Source organism: Typha latifolia, chromosome 2 (genome assembly GCF_019914945.1).
Source record: "Typha latifolia isolate L0001 chromosome 2, TyphaL0001v2, whole genome shotgun sequence".
Taxonomy (NCBI): Eukaryota; Viridiplantae; Streptophyta; class Magnoliopsida; order Poales; family Typhaceae; genus Typha; species Typha latifolia.
In genome coordinates, this window is record NC_133087.1 from 8554089 (window position 1) to 8578271 (window position 24183).

At 39.3% G+C, this 24183-nt stretch overlaps 1 protein-coding gene across 1 annotated transcript; it reads right to left on the reverse strand.

The window, feature by feature from the left end:
* Positions 1–216: 216 nt before the first annotated feature.
* On the reverse strand, positions 217–9534 carry LOC140781758 (uncharacterized). Its single transcript, XM_073127945.1, has 8 exons — positions 8991–9534; positions 5764–6053; positions 5620–5689; positions 5336–5391; positions 4537–4612; positions 4405–4441; positions 753–867; positions 217–526 (listed from the first exon to the last, which is right to left on the reverse strand). Exons 2-8 carry the CDS (start codon positions 6045–6047, stop codon positions 277–279), a joined length of 888 nt encoding a protein of 295 aa, XP_072984046.1. The 5' UTR covers positions 6048–6053; positions 8991–9534; the 3' UTR covers positions 217–276.
* Positions 9535–24183: the final 14649 nt, after the last annotated feature.

The following is a 24183-nucleotide window of genomic DNA, read 5'->3' on the forward strand; positions in this document are numbered from 1 at the left end:
GAATGTGAATCTACCGTCCGTTCCTATGCGAGGAACCTTGCCACTGAATCTACAGGATGCTACGACTTGCACACCGTAGAGGAAACTGTCATTTAACTTTGTTACCATGAAGTTTCATATGTTCGAAAACCACACAATGCTTAAACAATGGCGACTGGACCATATTGTGAATATAAGTGAATGTCCTGCACTTTTGGCAAGAAATCAAATGATAGATTTGTTCTTAAAGTTAACTTATATATATATATAAAACATGAAACTGTTTGTATGTTTAATTCAAAGCTCATCATAGACATGAGGCAGTAGCATTTCTGCTTGAGGAACTGCATTACCAGCTGCTTGGGCTGGAGTGAGCCCATTGTCAGCTCCCAATCTCTGGACATCTATAATGACCTCTTCATTTGCTATTGCACCCGATCTGATAGCAGCAATTATTTTTCTTTGCAACTTCAACAAGCCGATTCGTTTTGACACAACATAGAGCACTGCAGTCGAGAATATGAGAAACCCAACAATAATAATGGCCCTGTAGATGGAAACTACGGTCAGTACATTCAATTGGAAAGGAGGCACATAAGTTCTGTCTGGTGGTTTTGGGCTCTTCCAGTCATATCCTATTAATTGTTAGTGCAACCATGTCATGGCCACTTCAGATGGTGATCATTATTTCGCTGAAATCAGGATGTTCATTGAAAATGAAAAAGAAAAGTAAAACGAGTTCTCTAACCATGAAAAGATTAAAAGACCCACACCTATCAATAACGTCTTGACGCCGCATGGTGGAGAGCAATCGACGGGTGCGCATCAGCAAAGAGTGATGTCCCTTGTACTCACTATCGGCCTTCCTCAAAACGCTTGTTGATTCCTCTGTATAATAACAATTAAAATCATGAAATTGTGCAAATGGTCATGGTACTTCCCAGGTTGAAAATCTAAATATAAAGCAGCAGATTTTTGTTTTATAGAAAATAAAGATAAAGCTACATTACCACTCAAATGCAAAAGAAATAAAAGTCTTAACATGCTATCAATGCTATGGAGCAGTCAATGATCAACTTGCACAAGTAGATTGGAATTTCTAAGAATGCAGTATCTGGCATTCTATAAGGGAATCTAAACAACAAGTATTTGAAACTGAGGTGTAAAAATGGTTTTGGAAGAGAAGCATACTCAGCTTCTGATATGATTCGGGTCAGATCGGACCATCTCGTGGACATTAGGCTCATGGGTTGAGTCATTTATCTAACTGATGATTTATTTCAGCATTTGGTTTAGTTTATTTCAGCTTGTAGTCGGCTTGATTGAATGTTGGATTAGTCATGTTTTGATAAATAAGTTTTCTGACCGGTGCATTCCAATGGGATGAGAAAGGGCATTCGAACGTGCCATTCAAATACTTGTATTGCGTTCGCAAAGTCAGGGACCCTGTTTTGGCCATTTAAATGCCTCACAAGGCTGTTCAAATGCCTCATAGCAAGAATGATCGTATTAGGGTTAATTTTTTAGTTGTTTGGCTGTTAGATTAGCCTCTGTATATGTGGAAGGTAGCCTCATTGGATTATCATCGAACTATTGCATGAATCATTGAATTAACCTATCTCTTCACTAATATGAAGCTTCTCCCTCCTCACTCAAACCCTAGCCGCACATCACTTCGTCGTCGGTTATGCCTAGCCTCCTTTGACAATCGGACCCTCCCTCCTTAGGAGACCGACCATCTTCTCTCCTCTCCTCTTCCTTCACCCTGCTGCACCTTGTGCAAACCTTACCCGAGACCCACGTCCACTCTATCCCCACCATTATCACCACCTCCCGTCATCAACGCCACCATTATAACTCCGTTGTAGTTTGCCTAGCTATAATCTGAATATTCGAATGACGTAAATGAACGAACTCATCTAGTTTCCTAATTTTCTGACTATGAGAGAATATCTGGCGAATATTCTCGTCCGACTGCACAAACTGCATTCCTACACACGAATGAAAACCAATAGCCGAGATTGGGTCATAATAAGCGGTATTAGAACCATCGTTTCTTAGACACCATGCCAACAATCAGATCCATAGTGTCGAGACCCCTTAGAGGCACCTCAGCTAAAGCAAAAGCAGCGGAGACGTTCAAGTCTGATTCGAGCCGATTTGATCGGCGCCAATCCCTAACCGCCAACGGTTGCTTTTCCTTTGTTTCTCCCAAGGAATTCAGATCTTGTCAAGGTGATGGCTTTGTTGATGGAGTCACGAAAGGCCATGCAAGCATCCATGGAGGCCATGGAACACTTCATAGGCGCACAATAAAACCCGATGGCGACAGTGCCTACCGTTCACACCTGAAATCTCGAATCGATAAAGGCTCCCCTTTGCAACCGGACTCCTCCACCCCCACCACCACGTGATGGAGGACCTAAGAAGCCCACTCCACTATTAAGAGAGCCTCTACTGCCCACTACAACAGCAAGGCGACACGGAATGGGCGCCGAATTGCACCAGCCTTCACCCAAGCTGCCGGTGGACTATTTAGGCGGGTGGGAGGACTTTGATAATTTGGCATCTCAACAAACTTATTTTGAAGATCCAAAACCCCCACCACCACCTTATGCAGAGTTTAAAGAAGAACATGGAGGATTACCAAAGGGTGAAATGGATTAGGTTACGAAGGAAACTGCGGAGATCCATGTGGAGGTCTCCCTGTATGCGTGCCCACCAATTGAGCTGGCTTTTCGTCATGCAACAAAGCCTCAGTCAACTTGAGACTAAAGTTGAGATTTGGGCCGATTCTTTTTAGGTTATCTCTCACCTAGATCAGCCATATACTAACCTCAAATGTCCTTCTCCAAGCTTTGGGCACACCTCTAGTACAACTAGTCCAACCAAGACTACGCACGCACTTATCGACTCATCGGTTCATTCCTTGCATTCGAGCCTTGCCTAAATCCACAACCGGGCTGAGCCTTGATCAAACCCTTGCCAAGGTTCCCCATCCTACATGGCCACCTCCAGAAGGCCTTGGATGCAACCCATTTTCAGCTCGCCTAGGATTAGCCCGATTCAAGCTCAAGTCAAACCAACTCAGCCGATTTGGCCTCTTTTTCAATTTTGGTTTCCCTTTCCTTCCTCTAATTTTAGAGTTGAAAGAAGCTTGCTTGAAAGACCCAAAGGTGGTTGAGCTTGAGTCCAAGAGGTATTAGAGAACTCAAGTTAGACCAACGTGAGCGGAAGCATAGTGAGCGGTCCACCCGCACTCAAGTCGAGCAAGATTGAAGAAGCGTTTAATCCACTCATCACTTTGAGGACAAAGTGAGCGGAAGCATAGTGGAATGATGTGATCCAAGTCAGACTGAACCACCTCGTGTACATTAGGTTCATAGCTTGAGTCATTTATCTAACTAGTGATTTATTTCAGCACTTAGTTGAGTTTCTTTTAGCTTGTAGTCAGCTTAATTGGATGTTAGATTAATCTTGTTTTGATAAATAAGGTTCTCTAGCTGGTGCATTCGAACATTGTGTTCGAATGCCTACATCACGTTCGCAAAGTCAGATACCCTGTTTTAGTCGTTCAAATGCCTCATAAGGCCGTTTGAACATCCTGCTGTAAAAATGATTGTATTATGATTAATTTTTTAGTTGTTTAGCTGTTAGATTAGCCTCTATATATGTGGAAGGCAGCCTCATTGGATGATCATCGAACTATTGAATGAATCATTGAGTTAACCTATCTTCTCCCCTCTAATCTAAAGCTTCTCCCTCCTCGCTCAAACCCTAGCCGCACGCCACTTCATCACTAGTTTACCCCTAGCGTCCTTTGACTATCGAACCCTCCCTCCTTAGGATACCTACTGTCTTCTCCTCTCTCTTCCTTCACTTCACTGCACCTTGTGCAAACCTTACTCGAAACCCACGTCTACTCTATTTCCACCATTATCACCACTACCCTTCACCAACACCAACACCACCACCATAACTCCGTCGTATTTCGTCTTAGCTACAATCCGAATTTGCGAAGGGTGTAAATTGCAAAAACGTAAATCAGGAAGATACAAAACAAGCTCATCTAGTTTTATAATTTTCTAACTATGAGAGAATATTTTACGAATATTTTCGTCCAACTGTGCGGACTGGCTTCCTGCACACGAACGCAAACCAATAGCCAAGATCGGGTCGCAACAGCTTCTCTAAAAGTATCTCATTGAATTGCTGTTTCTGTTCGCACTTTATGAAATGAAACTGAGTGGGATACCTCTATGGTTCTTTTTGAAAGAAAAAAAGAAATAGCTAGGTCTTCTGCATATCTGAATTCACAAACTACTGCATGAAATTCTTACAATAAGGGGATTACATTCTTGTTGAAAAAATGTATCTGCTTGTTAGCCCCAAATGGGAAAAAGACAAGGAGTGAAGGGTACATACCAAAAGTTGCTAATGTGCTTGCACTTCTTTCAACCTCCTGCAACAACATAACTTATTAGCTTAATCTTAAAAACAGGTGTAATCAGATATTACTCCAGTTATAATTCAAATAAGTATTGCAGATGTGGTCACCTGAACCATCAATTGACGAGTCCGGCGGAGGCTCTCAGTAATACTTTCAGCAGCAGAAGTCATCCCAGCCTTTGTCCTTGAGCAGTCATAGAGTTAAAGCTCATTGTAACTTGTCATTTAGCTAAATTGAGTGGAAGAAACTATTTTCAAAAAAAGCATTCTAATAAACAACAGCCTATGATCTTTAAGGCAAATAAGTTTTAGAGAAGTCAAATAAGGTGACTTCTATGGTAGAAATGATCAAACGACCATCAGAATCTTCCATTCAATTGTGAATTAGAACACTTCAAGATAAATAAATTTTCTTGAAGAGAGTGAATGGATGCATAGCTATTAGGGATTCAAAAAAGATTGTTTACAAAACAATTCCACATGCTCTGACAAGTCTATTCTGTTTGCCATCTTCTTTGCCTCCAACAAGAAATAGCAGAAATGGGAGCACTTTTTAATTGGTAATCAACTTGAAATAATCATCAGCTAATGGCACTAAAATAAACTTTTTCTTACATGTACCTATTATCAAGCAAGTCTATTTACAAACAGCATAAAGCGTACTAATTATCTTGAGCAGTGTCATATTTTACAAATTACAAACAGCATAAAGCATACTAATTATCTTGAGCAGTATCATATTCACATCAAGTATAGCTTTGAAGAGAAATGAATCCAAGTAAAACTTGTAATTTAAGAACCATTAAATGCAAGTTTTAACAAACCATATTTGAGTTCAGAACTTCAGAGTATTCTCCAAATATTTGGTCTTAAAAACATGTCACTCATAGTAGATAAATCAACCTACTGTAAATTACGCCTGCGGATGGTAGACTCTTCCCCACCTCCTAAAAGAAGCTCTCTCTGAAAACAAAAAAATCCAATGATAGAAGAGGTGAGAATTATCTACAAGCAAAACAAAGAGAGGACCATAAAGTTTCCAAGTTGATTAAAGTATAAGGAGCCAGATCGTGAAATGTTAAAAGATAAAGCATCTAGGTTAGTAACACCAGTCTCATTTCATAAACACTGGCTATGAACTAGGAGTCTAATAAAGAGATAAAGATGTCTAGGTTTATGAAGAGAAATCACCTCCTCTTCAGCAGCTTTTCTGATGTTTGTTTTTGCTTGCAGATTAGCCTTCCTCAGTCTCATTTGTAGCCTAACATTATCAAACAGAAGAATTGAGAAAAAAAATGATGCAGAACAATTATGGATTTCGAAATTAAAACTTACTTTTGGTACAATTCCTTCCAAGAATCTAAGGTCGACAAGCCAAATTTCACTTCCTCTGCTTTAGGCAATTGCTGGGCAAGGAGATCAAGTCTAAACTGCATTGATTTAAGTAATGCAAGACAATCCTGAGCAGCACCATTTAGTCTGGGAAGAATATTTGCTTCCTCTGCTCCTTTTCCAGACTTTCCACAACTTTCAATGGCTGTGATGTGTTCGTCAAGCTGCATCACTGTTTGATCCCATTCCTTCTTCAGTTTCGCGACAGCTTGTGCAACCTCATCCATCCTTACCTAGAAGATGACAAAGTCTCCCAATCATGAATGAAGGGAAGAAGAGATCAAACTGTAGGCAACTGGGGAGATCTGGATAGAACTCTAGAAGAGAGAAATATGTGGGTGGAAGAACAAATGAGAATTGGATTTGGGAGTTTCACCGAGAAGAGAATGAGGTCTAGAAGGAGAGATATGGAATGGAGTGGATGATGAGAAAGAGAGTTCTCAAAAGGGGAAATTACCTTCTGTTTCCGGATAGCTTGTCGAGAGAGAGAGAGAGAGAGAGGGAGAAGGGAGAGCGGCGACGGCCGCTAGCTTGTCGAGAGAAGGGGAGAACGGAGAGCGATGACGTCGTCAACTGGTTCGTCGAGAGAGAAGGGGAGAACAGAGAGCGGCGGCGGCGTCGTGGTCGAGAGAGAGAGGGAGTAGCGTCGTCGTGGTTGAGAGGAAAAGGGGAGCCGCATCGGGGAAAGAGAGAGAGAGAGAGAGAGAGGGCACGGAGGGGTAGACGTAGGGGTGAAAATGGATCAAATACGGATCAGATAGTGCTTAACCCATCCATATTTTTAGTCGGGATACGGATTTAGATACGAATATTGGACCGATAGCAAAATTTAAAACTATATCCTAATTAAACGGATATGAATAATTTTCGGATAGAGGATTGGATCTTAAACGGATATTGATTGAATTTAAAATAATTATAATATTTTATTTAGATATAATTAATATAAAATTATTAAGAGTTTTACGATAAATAATTTTTTTGTATGTCAAATTTATAAAATTAGAGAAATTAATCTCTATAAATAATATATAATGTATTATTAGTAATAATATTAATATTTACTATTTAAATAAATAAACTAAAAACTGTAAATTATTTCAAAAATATGCGGGTAAACAGATATCCGATATCTGTATCCGAATTCGAAAAATATATCCGACCCGTATCCGAATCCGTATCTGAATTTTTTTTAAAAATTCTATCCGTATCCGAATCAGATAGAAATTTTTTATCCGAATCGGGTCAAATAGCGGGTCGGGTCGGATTTAATCCGACCCGTTTTCACCCCTAGGTAGATGTGATCAAACGGCACAACCGCCCGTGCTCAACCCGAACCGACCCAGTTTGGAATGGGCTAAACCCGGCCCACACCCAATTTAGGCCCGGCCCGGCCCGAGCTAGCCCTTTGCTCGTCCGTCCCGGCCCAAAAACCCGCTTGTTTGGCCCACAACTAGGCCCGCCCGTTCTACTACAGTAAAAACCAACTAAAATTTTGGTACTATACTGTTTTACATTTCTTTTAAGCACACATTTAAAAAAAATTTATTTATCATTATTATTTTTAAATAGAGGAACATAATTTTTTTTAAAAAAATAAACTAATAGTAAAAAAAAATTCTAAAAATAGCTAAAACGTGGGTTGGGCCGAATGATTGGTGGGTCGGGCCAGTTCGGCCCGATCGGCTAGCCCAATCCCTCACGGGCCGACGGGCGGTAATGGGTTAGGCTATTCTAGTCCGGTCTAAACCCGGCCCGACCCGAGTGATTGGTTGGTGATGAACAAATACTTAAGCCCGGTTGGCCCGAAAAGCCTGACCCGAATCCGACCCAGCCCGCCCGATGATCATGTCTACGGAAGGGGGAGAAGGCAAATGGGGTAGGATGTTATAAAGCATGATTCATTCATATTAAGCTTTTCCCTTTCCAGCTTTTCAATTTCTCTCTAAAACATTTGAAAGATGTTACTCTATAATAGTGCATTTTGGGGTCACAAGGAACAACTTGCCTTACTCAATATGTAGAGCTATGTGAAATATCGTAGTCTACTAAGTCCAACATGTACATGAATTTGTACATGATGAAATCTAAACTGATGATTTAATGTACAGTTTCCCTCAAAAAGGGGAATGACAATTCCTCACATGATACCTTTTATAGGACCAAACAGTTTTAAAATATTAGTTTTCACCTAACATTTGGCCATTAGTAGGTAGCTAAATAATTGTGGATATGCTCCATTCTATAACATGTAAGAAACAAGAGAATTTGATCCTTGGTGACAGAGGAAGCTAACCATGAAGGGAGGGGGCTCTCAAAGTGGAAGGTGAGCTCGAGGTAGAAGCTGAGGCAGATCTTGGCAACGGCAGAGAGGCCGAACTTGGTGATGAAGGTAGAGAGATGGTCAAATGGAGCTTGGTGGAGAAACGGAGGCGGAGGTTGGCAAAGAGGTAATGGCTTGGCGATGGAGGAAATAAAGAGGGTGTTTAGTAGGGGTGAAAACAAATCAGGTACGGATAGAATAGTGCTTAACTCACATCTGAATCCATATTTTTTGTTCGAATACGAATATTGGACAGATAGAAAATTTTAAAACTATTTTCTAACTAAATGAATACAAATAATTTTTGAATAAGAATCATTTTCGAATACAGATCGGATAATTTCCGGATATAGATCGTATCTTAAAAAGATACGGATCAAATCTTAAATCTTTTAGACACATAACATAAAATACTAAGAGTTTTATAAAAAAATAATTTATTGCATATCAAATACATATAAAATTAGCAAAATAAATCTCTACAAACAAAATAGATCACATTAATAATATCAGTATTCACCATCTAAATGAGCAAACTAAAAACTACATATTCTGCGTAAGAGGGGCATGCACATCTGTTTAGGTCTATAACGTGAATAATATGGAACAAAGAAAAAAAAATTCATTTACTAAATTAACATAGTCTGAATAATATCACATCTATGCATATCTATAACCTAAATAATATGAACATCTATGCAGATCTAGAAAGGGAAGTGCATTCACAAAGTCTGTCATATCCCCATCATGCATAAGTAGTTAACTATGGGAAATTTATTGCGAATCAACGCAAATATGAATAAGGAAAGCTAGACTATGTTAACAAATGAACTTTAGATGCCATTACCCAGAAAGTCCTTGAAATCACCCAGCTGAAGACGATGGCTGTAGAGTTTGATGACGGCGAGCTCGAGGAGGAGACGGATCTTGGTGACGGCTGAGAGGCGAATGCGGCAGAGCTTGGTGACAGCGGGATCGACGAGGGAGGAGGCGGATCTTGGTGACGGCTGAGAGGCGATGGCGGCGAAGAGAGCCAGAGAGGTGACGACGGTGGAGGAGTCGAAGACGGCAGATGATGATTTTGGGATTTCGATGGCGGCTAGGTTAGGGATTTTCTATTGGGATTATTCTTTTTCACTCTCACCTTTCGTAATGATATGAGATTAACAATCTCAAATCCCTTCTCTAACTACTCCCAAAAGGCTACCGATGAGAGCAATTAGCCTTGGTTAATGGTTTTTCCCTTCCTCAAGCTGAGAGAAGAGGGCTACTGTATTACGGAAGAGAGATGATTTTTACAGAAAGATCGATGGGTTTATATCATACCTCTTATCCAATCTCTCACTCTCTAACTTACTGATAGCCACGTGACGTGATGACTTAAGGACTCTTACGAAAAATAATGATATGGGATTATTTTATAAAATTTCAGTCCCTAGTGCTGCGGATACAGATCAGAACGCAAATGGCTCTTCTTCTTCCCAGCGAGCTCCGAACATGACAAGTGCCCACCTCTTAAGATCCTTGCCCTCAAGGATCTAAAGCAGGAAACTAGCCTGTAATGGCGTAATAGTCCTCCTAAGTAGCTTCCTCAGCGCCGAAAAATATGAAATGGCTTAGTTATTTCGCTTCACCATTCTCGTAGCCAAGATCTTGTCGAGGTGGAGAAGCAACTCACCATTTGCATCGACTATGGGCAAGGTAGTTCTAGTAATGTGGTCAGACCCCAAATGTTATTCGAGTCGACTGGTAGGAGGAGACGATATGTCACATTGCCAATTTTCTCCAGAATTTGATAGGGACAATAGAACTTAGTAGCCAACTTGAGGTTCTATCGGACTTGAATTGAAGATTGGTGGTAAGGATGAAGCTTTAAGTAAACATAGTCCCCCACTTGGTATTGTCGCTCTATGCGATTCTTTTCAGCAAAATGCTTCATCTTGGCTTACGCTTTAGCTAATTAAACATGAAGGAGTAGTACCATCTAATTTATATCATGTAGATATGATTCTACAGAAGCAAGATGAGAAGTTGGCTCCACCGAGCTAATTAGGGTGGAGGTTATTGAAAAGGAGTTAGGTTAATACTATTGTGGTAATTGGTGTTAAACCACCACTCGGCTAGAGATAACCAATTTGCCCACTTCTTTGGTTTGGAGCTAGTCATGCAACGGAGATAAGACTCCAAACAACTATTCACCCGCTATTTGTAGACTGGACTGTAGATGGTATGCAATGCTGAAGTGCAATGAGATGCCCAATCTACTAAAAAGTTTCTTCCAAAAAGCACTAAGAAAATTTAAACCCCAATCACTCACAATGGTGTTTGGTAAGCCATGTAATTTGTGAATGTGATCCAAGAAAGAGTGGCCACTTGCGAAGCAGTGTATGGGTGAGGAAGAGCAATAAAATGAGCATGTTTGCTCAATCTGTCCACCACCGCTAATATTACCTCTTTACCTTTAAACCTCATTCAATAAAATCCATTGAGATGCCAGCCCATAGCTTTTTAGGAATTGAAAATGGTTATAATAGGTCAGCTAGGTGGGTATTCTCATATTTTTGACATATATCACATTGTTTGACATAAGTGAGAATATGTTGTTTAAGTCCAGGCCAATAGAAATACTGTTTAACTCTTTTGTATGCGGCTTGCAATCCTGAATATTCTAACAAGGGTGAAGCATGTAGAGTTCGAGACCTGAGATCAGTATTAGTTCCCACATAGATACGAGTATCAAACTTTATAAGGCCTTGTGCAAATGAATAGTCGGTAGATTTAGAGATGGCCAGTTTAGGGAGCATATTTTCAGTAAATGGATCACCTTGATAAGAGGTAAAAACCTCTTCTAGCTATATAGGGGTGACACTAGTGATGGCAGCTAGGAAACTAGTCCATTCCGACAATCTTGAAAGTGCATCTGCGGCATTATTAGTCTGACCTTGCTTGTAACCATTTCTATTGTAAGGTGGTGTGTAATAACCCAAGTACTAAAAAAAATTATTATTAGCTAGGCACGACGCGACCGGCCAGGCTATGGCTGGCCTCGTGCCCAGCATGCTTTGCATGTTGTGGCAGTGGTGGAGGTGCCATTCACCTCTACCAAGTCACTCTTCTTGGCGTCGCAGCGACGTGTGGAGGTGGGACAAAGCCCACTGGCCACTTTGCCGCCGCCACGTGACCACCCCGACCTCTCTCTCTAATTTTCTCTTTCTCCTCCTCTCATTCTCTCTCTCTCCATCGTGTCCCCCAGCAGCCACCGACCGTCGAGAAGAGCCACGTCGGCCCTTCTACCTATCGGTATGTCTCTATCTCTCTCTCTCTCTCTATCTCTCTCTCTCTCTATAGTTCTCATGGTTTCCTCTCGAGGCCACCGAAGGATTGAGCCGCTGGCGAGAGGCCGACCGTTGAGTGGCCACCAGCGGCCGTTCCCCTCCCCTATGGTCTAGCCCCCCTTCCCCTTTCCTTCTTCTTCTTCTTCTTCTTCTTCTTCTTCTCCCCTTCTTTTCTCTCCTTAGGCAGATTAACCCTCGCTGCATGGTGTTGGGCTCAGCCCAGCACTATATATAGTAATTTTTTTAAAACATTGTTTATTACTATTTAAATTATATTTGATTGTGTTATTAGTTATTTAATTATTGTAGTTAATCTAAGGTATTTAATTTATATGAATTAAATCTAATTATATCATGGTTAGTAAATAAATCTAATTATACCAGGTTTAGCAAAAATACCTACAATATAAATTACTATATTAATCCTAGCTATGTATAGTAATTATTAGAATTATGTACATATATTTATATATAATTATTTATATTAACTTAATTCTTATTTTCTTAATTATCAAAGAGAATAATAGGCAGATAATTATATTTTATATACTTTATTAGATAATATAATTATGGTTAATAAATAACAAAACAAATATAGGAATTAAGAGTATATGATTACAACAAGAAATTATCTTCTAGTAAAGTTAATATTTAATTAGTGGAAAGACTGACATTATATGTTATAAATAATTTTAGATTTCGATCCCCCCTATTCAAGACCCCGTGGACCTAGCTATCGAGGACTGATCATTGTTGTAGCAACGTGAAGGAGTGGTTGTTTGCTAATTACAGTTGGGGTGAGTAGTCTTATTTTCGAGACGTCTTTCTCAAATTATGTTATATTATATATTATGTATACGTATGTTTTGGCCTCTAGCATGATTATATGACTTTATCTAGAGATGATTTCAATTGAGACCCGTCACATTTGATTCCGGAGCATGTGGATAAAATTTAAATAAGGAAACAAAGATGTGCGACTTGATGGCGTTCCGATTTCTGCGATGCAACCTATGGTGGGGCTGCCTTGTGCGTATGAACCAGCAAGAGATAAGCCTCAAATGAGTTCAAATACTACAATTCAATTGTCTAATTTATTAGATAACTTTTCTGGACTGTTTGAGGAGCCACTAAAGTTGCCATCGAGGAGAGCGGCGGACCATCGCATAGAGATTGTACCCTGGGCTGCACCTGCGAACATGAGGTCATATTGGTATCCACATATGCAGAAAGAAATTATCTCCAAGATGGTAGCCGAGATGTTGGAGTAAGGCCTCATACAACCAAGATATAGCTCATACTCATCCCCCATGTTATTGGTGCGAAAAAAGGACGGGACATAACATTTTTTTATCGACTATCTGACACTAAATGCTATTACCATCAAGACTTGGTGTCCTATTCCGGTTATAGAGGAGCTACTGGATGAGCTTGTAGGGGCGACTATATTCAGCAAGTTTGACTTGAGGGCCATGTATCATAAAATTAGAGTTCACCCAGCGGATGTGCACAAAACTGCATTTCAGACTTTGGACAAGCATTACGAGTTCCAGGTGATGCCTTTTGGTCTGACCAATGCTCCAGCTACCTTTCAAGGCCTCATGAATGATATATTTTGGCCTCTATTATGAAGGTATGTCGTGGTATTTTTTGACGATATTTTGCTGTATAGCAGAACTGAATTATAGCATTGGCGGCATTTAGAGGATGTGCTAAATTTGTTGAAGCAAAACCATTATAGCATTGGTTATGTGGACTGCTTTCTGCAATAAATTTAACTCTTAAAGGAATTATTCCATAGACGACCTTTTGGTACAAGAACTCATCAATATCTTCATCTGCGCCCTCCTCCACAGCCTCCTCTTGGACCTCTGAATACTCTCTCCATCACCAACCACCTCATCATCCCCCTTGAGGTCGTCGATGACCATCACACTCGTGGTCAGTTTGGAACACCGATGACCGGGGGTGAAACATTCATCGCATCGAAAGCAACACCCCTTCGCTCTTCACTCCTCCACCTGGGTAGGTGTGAGAGTTCAAACGAGAGGTCTTGTGCCTCCTCTAATATCGAAAGAGGGGCTCAAGGGTGGTCGTGCTCCAGTACAAGCAGCCGCTGCCTTTGAACCGGCAAAATTTCTAGTTGGCGTTCTCGATGCAAACCGCCCATTTTGGTTGCCCCAACTTGCTTTCGTTGCCATCTTCAGAGTCGTGTTTTTGCTCCATCCTCACGGCCTTCTTAAAGGCCTCCTCAAGAGTGGTAGGGCAGAGAGCATGAACATCCACCTGTATTTCCTCCCGTAGCCCTAAAATGCATGTGCTCATTAATATCGGTTCAGGCCAAGGTGGCTCGCAACGACTACTAACTCTTTCAAATTCTGCTTGGTACTCCAACACAGTTGTCCTGTAAACCATCTTGCTTAATGTGGCAGCAAAATCTTCATATGCTGCTGTCCCAAATTTGCATGTAATTCTCCTACAAAAGTCTGCCCAACCTGTAAATTCTTCACCACGAATAGGCGATCGATACCAATGCAATGCCGTTTCTTGGAGGTGAAAGCTTGCCATCAGTACTTTTGCATCCTCTGCTGTCCCTTGACAATCAAAATATTGCTCTACTTGAAACACCCAATTCGTCGGATCACCGCCTTAGAATTTTGGAAAGACCAAGCGTGCGGTTCTCCCTCGGATAGCATTGTCAGCCTCGCGAAAGTTCTTTGGTTCAGGTCTGAATAGCTGTGCTTGTTGCTCTCCTTCTTTGAATCCTTGAGCACACCCATCACCATCTTCAAAGGGATCAACATCATCATCTAAGTGCCAATCTTCTTCATTGAAGAAGCGTACCGGTGCCCCACGCCTCTCGGGTTCCACGACCGTCGACCTCAAGTTGTGTATCAGAGGTGAGGGATGATGTGTAGGAATTGGTTAAAGAGGATTATTGACACTAACATGTCATACCTAGACCTGTGGAGTATCAATTCGGTCTGATCCCACCGCTGGTCCTTGTTGAGGCACCGATCTTCGTCAAGGAGATGACGAAGTCGATCGGTTTATGACATATTTCTTCTTCAAGGCATTATGATAATTCTGTATTGCATCCACCTGATGCAGCAATGTTTGAAACATTCTCCTAAGTTCATTTGCCAAGCCCATATTCACATCCATGGACGTTGGTTGATTCGGTCCTAGCGTGGCCGCCCTAAGGGAATTGACCTCTTGGTTAGGGTTTTCGTGGATTGAGTCTTCCCTTGTCGATGTGCTCTCTATTGATCTCCTTGTTGATGTCATATTTCTTGTCTCTACCATTAATAGAGGTCCGAGGTTCGCCGGGCTCTGATACCAATGATAGATTACAGAACGATCCCTTCAAGATCTGGATTGATTGTAGGAAGCAGTCCGCACAACCGAGAGAAAATATTCACCAAATATTCTTCCATAATCATTAAATTACAAAACTAAGATTGATTGATCCATAATTTCTTGATTTATATTTTTCGTATTTATGCCCTTCACAGATTCAAATTGCAACTAGGACGAAAATATGCTAGATTGGGGGTGATGGTGGTGGTGACGGGTGGAGTGGTCGAGATCCTAAGGAGGAGGGAGGACTCGACATACGAGGGAGGTTAGAAGATAGATGAAACCTTGCCAACAATAGAGGTGGCTGGTTGGTGAAGAGGGTGGAGGGAGATTAGGGTAGAGAGACTAGAGAGAGGATAGAGGAGGATAGAAACCAATATTCATTCATCATAATAATTTTGGCTGCCATCCACACTTTTGTAAAGGTTAGCCAACAAACCAAAATAACAATTATTAACCCTAATACTAGTGGACTCTCACTGATCACGTTCAAATAGGGTCAACTGCGTTCGAACGCACAAAAGACGTTCTCTATGGATGCGAATTGATGCAGGTGTTCTCACGTGAGCGTTTGAATGTGCCCGGTCGCGTTCGAATGCATATTTCGCGGTCTTTGTTTTTGTGAACTGATGCAGGCATTCGCAAAGGCGTTCAAACGTGCCGCCCCCTTCCGCGTTCCACTGCGACCTATGAAAAATTTATTTTTCTGAAAATAAATAACTAATGAAATAAAAAAAGACTCTATCAAGATGTATCATTATATTATACTCATGTGTCAGTGGTTATAAGTTGTATCTTGATGGTTTATCATGACTTGTGTGGGCCTTGCTAGATTATGTAGCTGTCTAGTATGGTTGTTGTGGATATAGATATGGTTTTGTTAACCGGTTTAACTTGATGATGTCATGATTTATTTTATGGCCTACTGTATATTATTGTGGACTTAGATGTTTATATGTTAATTGTAACAACCCAAACCCAAAAAAAAAAAATTAGGCACGACGCGATCGGCCACACTGTGGCCGGCCTCGTGCCCATGCAAGCTGCATGCGGGCGGTATCCTTTGCCATTTGTCCGTCTGACCAACAGTGCATGACCGGTGGGCTGCGGCGGGCCCCGACGCCGCCGCAACCCCCTTCCACCACCTCCTCTCTCTCTCTCTCTTTATCTATCTATCTCTCTCTGTCTCTCTCTCACTCCACTCTCCCTCGACTTTCTTTCGCACTCCTCGTTGCCAACGTCGGCCCGCCGCCACCTTCCCGAAGCCGCTGCCGCCGGTGAGAAACTCTTCCTCCCTCTCTCTCTCTCTCTCTCTCTCTCTCTCTCTCTCTCTCTCTCTCTCTGGCCCGAGCTCGTCGGAGCCGAGCCGTCGGCGAGAGGCTGGCCGCTGGCTGGCCAGCAGCGGCCGGTGCCCTCCCCGCCGGCCCGGGTCTGCAAGCTCCTTCCTCACCTCCTCTCTTTGTTTTCTTCCTCTTCTCTTCTTCTTCTTCTTCTTCTTCTTCTTCTTCTTCTTCAGCTCCCCTCAGCTCCAAACGATATGCAACCAGACCAAAATGCTCTAATACCCGAAACAGACCAAAGTAGCAATATGCTAACTTTTAGTTATGCATCGAACGCAAGGTCACCTGTCTATACGGTTGTACCCTCACAAATACCCAACTGCCGATGTCGAACTCCTACTCCCGATGGCTACGATCATAAACTTGCTTCATGCGGTTTTGTGCAAGTTTAAGATGGGCATGTAACCTTGCCAATGTGACGTCTCTATCCATGAATGCTAAGTCCACCTCCATCTGATCGCAGATGTCACTGGATCATAGATGTGATATGATTTGGGCTTCACCAATGTCGTCTCAAGCATAGATACACTTAAGGGGTATCTTTTATTCTTGTTTTAGTGTTTAATTCATAGAAAAATAAGTTTTTTGTATGTCGCGTTTGAACGCGGGTGGAGTGCATTCGAACGCGTTTACGAACGCCTACATCAATTTCGCAAATACAGAGAATGTAAAATGCGCGTTCAAATGCGCTTGTGAACGCCTGCATCACGTTCGCACATACAGAGAACGTAGAATGTGCGTTCAAACGCTATTGGGCGCGTTCGAACGCGGTCGGCAAAAATCTACTATTTTAGGGTTAATAATTGCCATTTTTGAATTGTTTAGTTAGCCTCTAAAGATGTTGATGGCAACCATGGAATTATTATTGAATGAATTGAGTTTTGCCCTAGTCTCCTTCATCTTCTTCTCTCTCGTTCTCTCGTACCCCGGCGTCGCCGCTTCTAGCCTCCCTCGATCGACCACTCACCCTAGTCCCTTAGGGGTGGCCTGATAGGCTCTGATACCACTTGATAAACTTTGATACTAATTGATGTGTTCTCGAACCAAAGATAGGCTATGCAACGATTCCTTCAAGATCTGGATGTATTATAGGAAGCAGTCCGTACAACTGTGGGAAAATATTTTCCAAATATTCTCTAGTAGTCAAAAAATTACGAAAGTAATAGATTCATAAATTTCTGCTCTACAACTTTCGTATTTATGCCTTATAAAGATTCGAACTACAATTAGGACAAAAATATGGAATAACGTCGGTGATGGTGGTGGTGATGGGTGGAGTGGATGTTAGGGTTATGGATGAATATGGAGATGAAGGTGGATTGTGGATGTGATTTAGGGATATATACAAAGGGAATGAAGTGGTCGAGATCTCAAAGAAGAGAGGCGGCTCGAAAGTCGAGGGAGATTAGAAGTTAAGAGAAAAGGGAGGGAGATTAGGGTACATAGATGATATAGAGGTAAGAAATCAATATTCCAATAGCATTATGAATTTGGCTGCCATCCACATATATATAGAGGCTAGCCAACACGTCCTAAAACAATATGTAACCCTAATTCTAGAAGATTCCCGCCGATCATGTTCGAACGCGCCCGATCGTGTTCGAACGCACAAAAGACATTCTCTGTATGTGTGAACGCGATGCAGGCGTTCAAACGTGGGCGTTCGAACTCGCCCGACCGCGTTCGAATGCACGATATGCGTTATCTATATTTGCGAACCTGATGCAGGCGTTTGCAAGGGCGTTCGAACACAACTCTACCTGCGTTCGAACACAACTTACAAAAAAATTATTTTAATAAAAATAAACAACTAATACAGTAAAAAAAGAACCTAACCAAACGTATCAGCCCACATCGGGGAAATGCTCCAAGATATTAGTCTCCAACTCCCATGTCGCCTCATAGGATGGCTTACCAAGCCACTCAACTAGAATCTCCATCTCCAATCTGGTACAATGTCATTGTCAGTGCCTTGCAAGTACATGAACTGGCTCTACAATCTTTGTCTCCTCCAATCTGGTACAATGTCATTGTCAGTGCCTTGCAAGTATATGAACTGGCTCTACAATCTTTGTCTCCTCCAATGGCTCCAGTAGAGCTAATCTAATGACCTCATGATCTCCAATTTTCTCCCTTAGTAATGAAACAAGAAAGATATGATGTACTCTCGACCCTTCCGGTAGCTCCAAACGATATGCAATCGAACCAATACGCTCCAACACACGAAACAGACAAAGTAGCGATGAGCTAACTTTTGGTTGCACATTAGACGCATGGTCACCTGCTGATATGGTTGCACCGTCACAAACACCCAACTGTCGATATCAAACTCCTACTCCCTATGGCTGCGATCATAAACTTGCTTCATGCGATTTTGAGCAAGTTTAAGCTGATCACCCAACCTCCTTAATGTGGTGTCTCTATCCATCTATGCTAAGTCCACCTCTATCTAATCTGCATATGCCACTAGATCATAAGCAAGTAACGACGGAGCCGTGCGTCCATACACCACCTCAAATGGAGTCATGCCAATGCTGCTATAGTAGGCAGTGTTATAATACCACTCCACCCACGATAATAACTCCAACCATTGTCTCGCGCTACGTGCCCACCGCTGTTGTCGCAGCCAACCGGCTGCGGCCAGCTAGCCGCGGTGGCCCCCGACGCTCCTTCCTCTCTCTTGCTCTTTTTCTCAATCTCTCTCTCTCTCTCACTCTCCTCTCTCTCTCAAACTCGCTTCCTCTCTCTCTCTAACTACTAACACCGCTGCCCCGCCGGCCTACTGACCTGCGCTACCTTACGTGGAACCGCCGTCGCTAGCTGCAGGTGCCCTCCCTGCCGGCCCGGGTCTGCACTTCCCTCCCCTTCTCCCTTCTTCTCCTCCTTTTATTCTTCTTCTTCCTCTTCTTCTTCTTCTTTTTATTCTTCTTTTTCTTTTTTCCTTTCTTCTTCTTCCTCGACTTCTTCTCCTTCTCTTTCTGCATAGTGCTAGGCTTGGCCCAGCACTGTAGTAGGCAGTACTGGGCCGAGCCTAGCACTGATGGCAGTAATTTATTTATTTATGTATGTTATTTTATTTTATTTATGTTATTTATTTAGGTATTTCCTTCTTAATTAATGCAAATAGATTATTCAGATATTAATTATTTTAATAATATTATATATTCTTCAATGTGATTATTATTAATTCTAATTTGTATAATTAATGATTAATTAGTTATAACTATAGGTAATACTTATATTTATTATTTATATCTCTATTAGATTAATAGATAGATTGTAACTTATAATTATCAAATTATATACTAATATTCTTATGAGATACATTTTAAGTAATTCTAATAATTTATTATACATTATTATTTTGTAACAAATAAAATACTAGGCTTAGGTATTTATTTATTATTTTATAAAGTAATGACTACATAGTCCCTAATTAATCAAGATATAATTTAACTATAATCAGGTTTTATCTATATTTTACTTTTATTTATAATTAAAAATATAGCTAATTATAAAGATAAGTAGAAATTCTAAAACCTAACAAAGATTTTAATTAAATGAATGACTGACTTCATGCTACTTAAATATTTTCAGATCCCGAACCTCTTATGTGAGGCCCCGTGGACCCTGTTAGGATGAGTTGTTGCTCGGTTACTAGATATGAGGGATACGTGAGTTGTGTCTTCTGATGTGAGGTGAGTAATCTTATCCCCTAGACGTCTTTCTCAAATTAGGGTATATTATATATTATGTACATGCATGTTTTGGCCTTAAGCATGATTATATGACTTTATATAGAGATAATTTCAGTCAAGCATATTTTATCATGCATTTGATTAGGCTGATCTAGGATATGGGTACATTGGTTATGTATAGAGATGATTGGAGATAATTATATTGTTATAGTTTTATGTTGGGATGATCTCTATCATGAGTATGCATGTGATAGACTAGTAGGAGTATGCATGTGTTAGATATATGGTTGGAGACTACATTGCATTATTTTTCTCTTGACTTCCTTACCACTTAAATTCCTTATATGCATGACTTGTTATAGTACTGGATATATGCACGTGATCTATCATATAAAAGGAAATGTATAAATCTTATTGATAGGAAAGTTGATAGAAAAAGCATGAGGGTACCCGAGTAGGCACCAGGGTTAGGGGTGCTTGGAGCGTGGCCTATGTTTGAGGTCAGTTGAGTCTGTGCATAGACAATCGAAACCTGTAGTTCGCTAGGGCATGTGTGTGGCGAGTTACCCTCAAGTGATTTCTATTAACTAGTGGAGTACCCGATCTTGATGAATTTTGATATACCTTTAGCGTATGGCAGGGTATGATTATGACTGAGATACCCTTAGCGTATGTTAGGGTATGCTTTGAACCTACAGGTAGGATGTTGAGATCGGGTATCGGGTGTTGACTGAGTGGTCTAATATGATGATATTATACTGAGATATTGGTGATGATCGAGATGTTGAGAAATGCATATGATTTCATTATTATCTATTATACTTGATTATCGAATGGTCAATATGCATCATAGGTGGTTGTATTTGATATCATAGCATGATCATGATCGGCATGCATCATATGCGTTATATTTGAAACAGAGTTATGATGATGGTATGACATAGAGATTTACTTATACATTATCGAGGATTATATATTTTATTAGTTATGACATGACATGTTATATATTTTTCATTTGTGTATTATTGAGGAACATTTATATACTCATTTATGATATGATGCTCTTTCTGATTCATATTATTCAGTACACGATTTACTCTTTGTTTGACATCAATGATTCGGAGTAAGTTTTATTCACTAAGCCTTTTGCTCATGACTCTTATTTCTTTTCTAACCCTCTCAGATATGTGGTACGTGATAGCGACTTGAGATATCTTGAGGAGATATTTTAGAGCGAGAATGAGGTAAGCTATAGACGTGAGATGGTATCGAAGATAGTTTAACCATATATTGAGTTATTCCATTATTTGATTTTTATACTTTATTATATCATACGGTGATTTGTATAATACATATCCGATTATAGTGTACTCGTGTATTAGTTGTTTAGTTGTATCTTGATGGTTTGTTGTGGCCTGTGTGGGTCCTGCCAGATTTTATAGTAGTCTAGTGTATATTATTGTGGACTTGGATATTCATATGTTAACAAGTTTATTTGGTTGATAGTATGATTTATTTGGTGTTGGATTATATGAGCATGGATATGTTAGCAAATAGTATTTGATGATGTCATGATTGTATGTGCACAGGAGTGTATCTGTGCGTGATCGTGCACGTGCCTGTGCTGGGTGGGGACGTTACAATTCTGGTGGTATTAGAGCTTAGGTTTAGTGATGATCTGGCAAACCATCAAGTACAGTTGTTGTCGGTTTATTTTTGGATTACATTGGTAGTCGATCTCAATGAGTTTAATATTAATTGGTTGAGATAGAGATCTAGGTCATGATGTTGAGATTATTAAGTTTTGATACTTTAATGATATTGATAGAAATAATTTGTGATATTGGTATATTGAGAATTTATTTGAGTGATTAATGAGTAAGAAGAGATATTACTAAATCATGTATTGATGTTATTGATATTGATGTATTATAGTTTGTGGAGCAAAATCTTGGATATATAGACATGTTCATATGTTGTGATAAAGTGTAGAAATTTGTAAATATGTGGAAATATGTATTTTGTGCAGAAGGATTATTATTAGTAGATTTGAGGGTATTCTGAGCAGATATAGCATATTTTTGGATTCTTGATCTTTTATGGATATATTTGAGATTAAGAGATTGATGTAAAAAGATATATGTGTAGAGAGACTATTTTGATACTTTATGAGGGTCATAATTATTGATTGTAGATCGATGAGTAAGATATATGATGATTTTGTATAGTGAAAAAGATATTTACTGATGTAATATAGATGATTGTAGATTGTATATAGAAAAGAATTTTTGGGATGACTAGTATGATAAATTATGTTTGCAAGATACTTGTATTAGTAGGTATAAAATTTTGATTGTACCGACAAGATGGATGATTTAATAGGGATATGTTTGTCCAATAGTATTACTAGAGGATTAACGTCTCATTTAAATCTTTAAGTTGATGATTACCAAATAGGGTAATGAGCAAAGGAAATATGACATGAATACAGTTATTGGATTATGAATTATTTTAGTAGCTAAGATGTTATGCATATAATTCTGGATGACATAATAGTAAGTTTTGTTTAGTAGTTGCTAATTATGTGAATATGATTAGATGGAAAAAATGATAATGAAAGCAATTATATAGAGTGATGATAGTTACTAAGTTGATGGTCTCACGACATATATGACAGTGAAAGTATATTTTGATTATCAGTTTAGTTTTGGGCTTTGATTTAGAGTATAAAAATATTATAGCATGACGATCGTGTGTTTTGGGTGATGAATTTTAATTACAAATGTACATACTTATTGTTATGATTATCAGGTGATATTAATGATGTTATAGAAGAAATTTTAATGATGCTATAAGATTAAATTATTCAGTATATGTGGTGGACTTTATATAGAGGATGTGATATAATATTAAGTTGAGACTCTTGAAGAGATATGAGATTTAAGTGATTTAATTAGAAATAAAATATGTTGGTTTTTAATCATAGATATTAAATTAAGATATTATGTGCTTGGACAGGTTAGTTGTTTTGATGTACTAATTGGAGAGATAATTTGATTGAGTTATTCATAGAACTCATAGATATAATTATTTATTATGACTAATTGATGATTTGGAAGATGATATACTTACTTCATAGGACGGTAATGAAATGAATACAAAGGGCTATGATATGTCATATATAGTGTATTGATGGATGTTTATTATACTACTAGATGATAAACAGATAATGATGTATAAGAAAGTGATTATATTAGCATTTGTTTAACCGTTAGTGTACATGTTTGATAATTACTAGAGATTATTGAGCGAGCTTTTTAGAATGATGAGATTGATCTTGATAATTATAAAGACTTACATGTTTGCATTTGAGTCTTAAGATAAAGACATTAAATTGGGAGATAATGATTTCATGATTGGTCCCATTATAATTTGTGAAAATTTGATCTTTTAATGAATTGCAAAGTTTAGGTTGCGAGTTGATCTAAAGTAAAAATGGAAGATATACTAGTAAGGTTGTAAGTAATATTTTTGGATGTCTTCTGATCTATATGAATAGGTTAGTGTCAATTATTTTATTGGCAGATATAGCATGACCAATTCGGGAGATTAATCTTAGTAGCTTTAGTTCATATACAATATTTTTGTGGATTTGTCTAAGTCATGTTTATGTATTCTTAAAGATCAAGTATGATGGATTAGTAAATAGTTGTGTAGCAATGAATTGAATATTATACCTGTCAAGATATTGAAGAGATTATTGGATTACTTAGTAGAACTTAGTAGATAGTATTTGGATCTAAATATCATTATCATTAAGTGATATTTTGGTGGATATACTAGTAGTGATAGTAATTAAATAGATAATGATCAAACTGGAATTACATGAATGGAGGAATAAATAGTTTGTATATAGAAAATGATTAATAAAAAGATCATTATAAATTTTATCAAGTATGTTTCTTGAGGTAGATTGAATTTACCCATTCAAGTATTACCATCTAAGAAGGAAGATAATGTAGGGAATCAGAAGGTTGTATAAATGCTATTTGATATTATAATATGATTAGTATTAACAGGTTGGATTAGATGTGCTGAATGTTATTTTGAGGAGTGTATTATAAATACAAATGATATTGTAGTCTTATATGGATAGGTGTGATCTCTTATATTAATTTGTTTGGTAATTGACATAATGGTTTAAGCATCTGAGCAATACATTTTTAAATAAGAGAGTTTGCACTATTGCCTAAATTTTATGAGGATATCGGTTGATGGTAAGTATGTTTAGGTTAGTGACATAATTT

Coding starts and splice junctions, on each gene's coding strand:
- LOC140781758 (XM_073127945.1), bottom strand. CDS start 6,047: ATGGATGAGGTTGCACAAGCTGTCGCGAAACTGAAGAAGGAATGGGAT. Junction 4,442..4,536: donor CTCGTCAATTGATGGTTCAG/GTGACCACATCT, acceptor ATGTTGTTGCAG/GAGGTTGAAAGAAGTGCAAG. Junction 868..4,404: donor AAGCACATTAGCAACTTTTG/GTATGTACCCTT, acceptor GTTATTATACAG/AGGAATCAACAAGCGTTTTG.